The sequence below is a fragment of the Echiichthys vipera genome (genome assembly GCF_963691815.1).
Source record: "Echiichthys vipera genome assembly, contig: SCAFFOLD_103, whole genome shotgun sequence".
Classification (NCBI taxonomy): Eukaryota; Metazoa; Chordata; class Actinopteri; order Perciformes; family Trachinidae; genus Echiichthys; species Echiichthys vipera.
In genome coordinates, this window is record NW_028154794.1 from 12501 (window position 1) to 20000 (window position 7500).

The window sequence follows — 7500 nt, forward strand, 5'->3', positions numbered from 1 at the left end:
GCAGAAACTCTCACGTGATCTCGTGCAGACGCAGGAACTCTCACGTGATCTCGTGCAGACGCAGAAACTCTCACGTGATCTCGTGCAGACAGGATCCACATCAGCAGCTCAGGAGGGCTGAGGCGGATCCTAGCTCCACCTCAGGGGGTCCAGGGCAGCCCCCCCCCCCCCCCGTGGTCCGTGGGGGAGGAGCTTAAGGGAGCAAAGAGCAGAGACTCCAGGGGGGAACCGGTCAGACCTGCAGGCCTCCTCCAGAGACCAGGACCCACGTGGGCGGCTGACTCTTCTGTGGCACGAGCTGAAGCTGCGTGACGTAGACGACGCTGAGGCAGGACGCACGACTGTGGTCTGAGGAGGATCCTCATGGAGCTCACCGTCCAATGGGAGGAGGCCAAACACCGGGGGGGGGGGGGGGGGGGCGTCCCAGTGCAGGATGCTCACAGCCACTGGGGGGACAGGGGGAGAGAAAGGGCCCCCTCACACTGTGCCTCCGTCACAGGTTAGAGCGCCCTCCCACTGTGCCTCCGTCACAGGTTAGAGCGCCCTCCCACTGTTCCTCCGTCACAGGTTAGAGCGCCCTCCCACTGTGCCTCCGTCACAGGTTAGAGCGCCCTCCCACTGTGCCTCCGTCACAGGTTAGAGCGCCCTCCCACTGTGCCTCCGTCACAGGCACCTTTCACCGCCATTGTTTGAAATGTCCGCGCATGGTCCCTCCTTCTTTTTTCTACGTCCCAACAGGCGCACAGGAAATGACGTCAGAACCGCCGTAGGCCTCGTGTGTGTGTGTGTGTGTGTGTGTCTGAGTGTGTCTGAGTGTGTGTGTGTGTCTCTCTGTGTGTATGTGTGTGTGTGTGTGTGTGTGTGTGTGTGTGTGTCTGTGTGGCGTGTGTGTGTGTGTGTGTGTGTCTGTGTTTGTGTATGTATGTGTGTGTGTGTGTGTGTCTGAGTGTGTGTGTCTGTGTGTCTGTGTTTGTGTATGTATGTGTGTGTGTGTGTGTGTCTGAGTGTGTGTGTGAGTGTGTGTGAGTGTGAGTGTGAGTGTGTGTCTGAGTGTGTGTGTGTGTGTGTGTGCGTGTGCGTGTGCGTGTGCGTGTGCGTGTGTGTGTGTGTGTGTGTGTGTGTGTGTCTGTGAGTGTCTGAGTGTGTGTGTGTGTGTGTGTGTGTGTGTGTGTGTGTGTGTGTGACTCACACTCGTGCTGCTCGTATGGAGGGTAGTTGAGTCTCACAGCGATGAGGATGAAGAAGATGAAGAGCGGCCAGAGGATCTCAACCAGGAGCTGGAGCTGAGACAGGAAGTGACACGCGCACACGCACACACACAGTATCAGCATCTGTGACCTTTGACCTCTGTGACATCATCAGTGACATCATCAGGTGTGTGAAACACTGACCGTCTGTCGTCGTCTGTAGGTGAAGTTCTTCCACAGCAGCAGACGCAGCTGCGTCGACACCGACATGTTCACACGCCGTCCAACGCCGTCACCACCGTCACACACACCGTCACACACACCGTCACACACACCGTCACCACCGTCCAACGCCGTCACACACGCCGTCACACACGCCGTGACTGAGTGTCTCCCTCTGCGTTCACACAAACAGGATGAGCTCAAAGGTGCCGGGGTCAGAGGTCACCACTGATATGACACACACACACACACACACACACTCTCTCTCTCTCTCTGAGTGCATCACACACACACACACACACACTCTCTCTCTGAGTGCATCACACACACACACACACACACTCTCTCTCTGAGTGCATCACACACACACACACACACACACTCTCTCTCTGAGTGCATCACACACACAACCACACACACACACACACACACACACACACACACACACACACACACACACACACACACACACACACACACACACACACACACACACACACACACACACACACACACACACACACACACACACACACACACACACACACACACTTTAAATCACAGTTTAATGTAAAACTTTAATCTTAAAGTGAATAAATAAAGTGAAATTAAGAGTTTAAAGCAGCTGAAAGGTGGAAGACAGTCAAGTTATTAGAGTTATTAAAGTTATTAAAGTAGTTAATAAAGTTATTAAAGTTATTAAAGTGATTAAATAAAGAGTTTAAAAGAGTTTAAAACAGTAATTAAAGAGTTTAAAACGTCTCTCAGTGTGTGAGAGAACCGTGTCTGAGCTTAAATAAAGACTTTAAAGTGTTTCAAACAGTTTAAAATAAGTTCATAGAGTAAATAAAGATATTAAAGTAGTTCATAAAGAGTTTAAAACAGTTCATAAAGAGTTTAAAGTAGTTATTAAAGAGATTAAAACAGTAATTAAAGAGTTTAAAGTTGATGAATAAAGAGTTTAAATGAGTTTAAAGGAGGAACTCGTACCGTGTCCGCGGTGCGTTCAGGGTCCTCCTGCTGCAGCATCTGCGGCTCAGCTGCAGCTGCTCAATTAAAGACTCACCGGAGTCAATTTACTGCAGCACACACTCCACTTCCGCTCTGCGCCTCCACAATAAAAGACCCACCGGAGTCACTTTACTACAGCACACACTCCACTTCCGCTCTGCGCCTCCACAATAAAAGACCCACCGGAGTCACTTTACTACAGCACACACTCCACTTCCGCTCTGCGCCTCCACAATAAAACACACCACTTCCGCTCTGAGCCTTCACAATAAAATACTGCACTTCCGCTCTGCGCCTCCACAATAAAAGACTCACCGGAGTCAATTTACTACAGCACACTCCACTTCCGCTCTGCGCCTCCACAATAAAAGACTCACCGGAGTCACTTTACTACAGCACACTGCACTTCCGCTCTGAGCCTCCACAATAAAACACACCACTTCCGCTCTGAGCCTCCACAATAAAACACACCACTTCCGCTCTGAGCCTTCACAATAAAAGACTCACCGGAGTCAATTTACTGCAGCACACCATCCACTTCCGCTCTGCGCCTCCACAATAAAATACACCGGAGTCAATTTACTACAGCACACTGCACTTCCGCTCTGAGCCTCCACAATAAAACACACCACTTCCGCTCTGAGCCTTCACAATAAAATACTGCACTTCCGCTCTGAGCCTTCACAATAAAACACAGCACAAGGTCATGTTTATGTCCTGAGACTGATGTGATCATTCATCTTCAGCCTCTTGTCCCTGTCGGGGTCGTTGGGGGGCTGGAGTCGATCCCAGCTGACATCGGGGGGCGTGAGGCGGGGTCCCCCCTGGACAGGACGCCAGTCTATCACAGGACACATAGAGACGAACAGAGACAGACAACCATTCACACCTACGGGTGATTTAGAGTCATCAATGAACCGAACACCTGCACGTCTTTGGACTGTGGGAGGAAACCGGAGAACCCGGAGAAAACCCACGCACACACGGGGACAACATGCAAACTCCACACAGAAGGGCCCCAGCCGGGATTCAAACCAGGAACCCAGAGAAAACCCACGCAGACACGGGGACAACATGCTCCACACAGGAGGGATTCAAACCAGGAACCCGGAGAAAACCCACGCAGACACGGGGGGGACACGCTCCACACAGAAGGGATTCAAACCAGGAACCCTCTCACTGTGAGGCGACAGTGCTGACCACCGTGCTTGGATTATTATAATTATTTATATTTTTGTCCTGAATTATGATTAAAAAAATATCTGTTGTTTTTTTCTGATTCTATTTTTTCTTTGTTCAAATAAAATAAATAAATAACAATAATAATAAATATTACACATGAATTTAGTTCGGTTTCATTTTACAAACAGAAACGACACTTCACAGGAAGTCAGTTCCTCGTGAGCCGCGACAAAAGTCACACTTACAACAATAAAATACAGAATTATAATAAAACTTATAAGTTTAATAAACTCAAATAATAAAATAATGAATAACATGAAACTTCTCTGCACTTTAAAAGTCTCCGGATGTTCTTTTAGAATAAAATAAAACTACTTCCGGTTCATATTTTTATTTTTTAATGTTTATTTAATTCTCATAAAACCAGGCTTTTATTTTGTAAAGAGCAGTGTGGCTGTACTTCCGGCCTCACTGAGCGGAAGCGGACTCTGCAGCTGCGTAATGGGGTTACCATGGTTACTGTCAGTCACCAGCAGCCCAGCGATTTCACAATAAAAGAGGAAGCAGCTGAAGTTTCACAATAAAAGAGTTTCTGGTGATTCAACTGGAAACTGCAGCGAAACATTAAAACATTAATATTTATTATATTAATGTTTTAATGTTTATTATATTTATATTAATGTTTATTATATTAATTATAAATGTTTATTATATTTATATTAATATTTAATATATTAATGTTTTAATGTTTATTATGTTTATATTAATATTAACAAACATTAAGAGGTTAAATTATAAATGAGAGAAAATAAAGAAACATTAAAGTTTTAACAACAAATTATTTTATTACAAAAATAAAAACATAAAAAATGTTTTCATCTTTAATAAAAACTGAGTCTGAGGCGGTCTACAGCTGCCCTGGGGTCTGATGGTCTACAGCTGCCCTGGGGTCTGATGGTCTACAGCTGCCCTGGGGTCTGATGGTCTACAGCTGCCCTGGGGTCTGATGGTCTACAGCTGCCCTGAGGTCTGATGGTCTACAGCTGCCCTGGGGTCTGATGGTCTACAGCTGCCCTGGGGTCTGATGTGGTCTACAGCTGCCCTGGGGTCTGATGTGGTCTACAGCTGCCCTGGGGTCTGATGTGGTCTACAGCTGCCCTGGGGTCTGATGGTCTACAGCTGCCCTGGGGTCTGATGGTCTACAGCTGCCCTGGGGTCTGATGTGGTCTACAGCTGCCCTGGGGTCTGATGGTCTACAGCTGCCCTGGGGTCTGATGGTCTACAGCTGCCCTGGGGTCTGATGGTCTACAGCTGCCCTGGGGTCTGATGGTCTACAGCTGCCCTGGGGTCTGATGGTCTACAGCTGCCCTGGGGTCTGATGTGGTCTACAGCTGCCCTGGGGTCTGATGGTCTACAGCTGCCCTGGGGTCTGATGGTCTACAGCTGCCCTGGGGTCTGATGGTCTACAGCTGCCCTGGGGTCTGATGTGGTCTACAGCTGCCCTGGGGTCTGATGGTCTACAGCTGCCCTGGGGTCTGATGGTCTACAGCTGCCCTGGGGTCTGATGTGGTCTACAGCTGCCCTGGGGTCTGATGGTCTACAGCTGCCCTGGGGTCTGATGTGGTCTACAGCTGCCCTGGGGTCTGATGGTCTACAGCTGCCCTGGGGTCTGATGGTCTACAGCTGCCCTGGGGTCTGATGGTCTACAGCTGCCCTGGGGTCTGATGGTCTACAGCTGCCCTGGGGTCTGATGGTCTACAGCTGCCCTGGGGTCTGATGGTCTACAGCTGCCCTGGGGTCTGATGTGGTCTACAGCTGCCCTGGGGTCTGATGTGGTCTGATGTGGTCTGAAGTGGTCTGATGGGGTCTGATGTGGTCTGAGGCGGTCTGATGGGGTCTGATGGGGTCTGATGTGGTCTGATGTGGTCTGATGGGGTCTGATGTGGTCTGAGGCGGTCTGATGTGGTCTGAGGCGGTCTGATGTGGTCTGATGGGGTCTGATGTGGTCTGAGGCGGTCTGATGCGGTCTGATGTGGTCTGATGTGGTCTGATGTGGTCTGAGGCGGTCTGATGTGGTCTGAGGCGGTCTGATGTGGTCTGAGGTGGTCTGATGTGGTCTGATGTGGTCTGATGTGGTCTGAGGCGGTCTGATGTGGTCTGAGGCGGTCTGATGTGGTCTGAGGCGGTCTGATGTGGTCTGATGTGGTCTGATGTGGTCTGATGTGGTCTGAGGCGGTCTGAGGCGGTCTGATGTGGTCTGATGCGGTCTGAGGCGGTCTGATGTGGTCTGAGGCGGTCTGATGTGGTCTGATGTGGTCTGATGTGGTCTGAAGTGGTCTGATGTGGTCTGAGGCGGTCTGATGTGGTCTGATGGGGTCTGAGGCGGTCTGATGTGGTCTGATGGGGTCTGAGGTGGTCTGATGGGGTCTGATGTGGTCTGATGTGGTCTGATGTGGTCTGAGGCGGTCTGATGTGGTCTGATGTGGTCTGAGGTGGTCTGAGGCGGTCTGAGGCGGTCTGAGGCGGTCTGATGTGGTCTGATGTGGTCTGAGGTGGTCTGATGGGGTCTGATGTGGTCTGAGGCGGTCTGAGGCGGTCTGAGGCGGTCTGATGTGGTCTGATGTGGTCTGAGGTGGTCTGATGTGGTCTGATGTGGTCTGAGGCGGTCTGAGGCGGTCTGATGTGGTCTGATGTGGTCTGATGTGGTCTGATGTGGTCTGATGTGGTCTGAGGCGGTCTGATGTGGTCTGATGTGGTCTGAGGCGGTCTGATGTGGTCTGAGGCGGTCTGATGTGGTCTGATGTGGTCTAATGTGGTCTGATGGGGTCTGATGTGGTCTGATGTGGTCTGAGGCGGTCTGATGTGGTCTGATGTGGTCTGATGTGGTCTGATGGGGTCTGAGGCGGTCTGAGGGGGTCTGAGGCGGTCTACAGCGCGCCCTGAGCCACCCTCCTGAACAGCGCCTGTCTCTGCGTGGTCGTCATGGCGTCGCAGCTCTGCAGCAGGTTGGAGACGACGAGCGTCTGCTGAACGCTGGACGCCTTCGCCCACACGCGCCCGTTCATCCCGACCACGAGCTCACAGGGGAAGAGCTGCTGCAGGTCGGCCAGGACGCCGCTGTGGGGCGCCAGCAGCCTGGGGGGGGGGGGGGGGGGGACAGGTGAGCGTCAGGACTCAGGACACACACTCTCTCACTGCGACACAAGAACCCAAAGCACCTTCTGACGAGTCCCAGGGACACGGGGAAGAGCAGACCGCCGGCGCCAAACACGCCCATCCCATTGGCTCGTCCTGAACTGTCCACGCACACAAGCTCCGCCTCCATGTCCTTATTGGCTACCAGGAACTGGGAGAACACCAGGTCACCCACCTGCACAGGTAACAGAGAGGGGGAGGGGCTAAAGACCTGGTCACCTGCACAGGTAACAGAGAGGGGGAGGAGCTAAAGACCAGGTCACCTGCACAGGTAACAGAGAGGGGGAGGAGCTAAAGACCTGGTCACCTGTACAGGTAACGGAGAGGGGGAGGAGCTAAAGACCTGGTCACCTGCACAGGTAACAGAGAGGGGGAGGAGCTAAAGACCAGGTCACCTGTACAGGTAACAGAGAGGGGGAGGGGCTAAAGACCAGGTTACCTGCACAGGTAACAGAGAGGGGGAGGAGCTAAAGACCAGGTCACCTGTACAGGTAACAGAGAGGGGGAGGAGCTAAAGACCAGGTCACCTGAACAGGTAACAGAGGGGGAGGGGCTAAAGACCAGGTCACCTGTACAGGTAACAGAGAGGGGGAGGGGCTAAAGACCAGGTCACCTGCACAGGTAACAGAGAGGGGGAGGAGCTAAAGACCGGGTCACCTGTACAGGTAACAGAGAGGGGGAGGGGCTAAAGACCAGGTCACCT

The 7500-nt window shown here is 51.7% G+C and overlaps 2 protein-coding genes across 2 annotated transcripts in view; both read right to left on the reverse strand.

Annotated features, from left to right (window-relative positions):
* The window catches only part of abca4a (ATP-binding cassette, sub-family A (ABC1), member 4a), a gene marked incomplete at its 3' end in the record, with an annotated part of 6122 nt that extends 3698 nt beyond the window's left edge, over positions 1-2424 (reverse strand). The window contains exons 1-3 of the mRNA XM_083940995.1: positions 2400-2424; positions 1392-1584; positions 1190-1283 (exon numbers count right to left, since the gene is read on the reverse strand). Of these exons, the coding sequence (XP_083797121.1) occupies positions 1190-1283; positions 1392-1457 (160 nt within the window). The 5' untranslated portion in view covers positions 1458-1584; positions 2400-2424. The remainder of the gene's footprint in view (positions 1-1189; positions 1284-1391; positions 1585-2399) is intronic.
* A 3600-nt stretch (positions 2425-6024) lies between these two features.
* Positions 6025-7500, reverse strand: part of LOC310966408 (exosome complex component RRP40-like) — a 4716-nt gene continuing 3240 nt past the window's right edge. Inside the window, exons 3-4 of the mRNA XM_083940997.1 lie at positions 6821-6972; positions 6025-6737 (exon numbers count right to left, since the gene is read on the reverse strand). Coding sequence (XP_083797123.1) covers positions 6530-6737; positions 6821-6972 — 360 coding nt within the window. The 3' untranslated portion in view covers positions 6025-6529. The remainder of the gene's footprint in view (positions 6738-6820; positions 6973-7500) is intronic.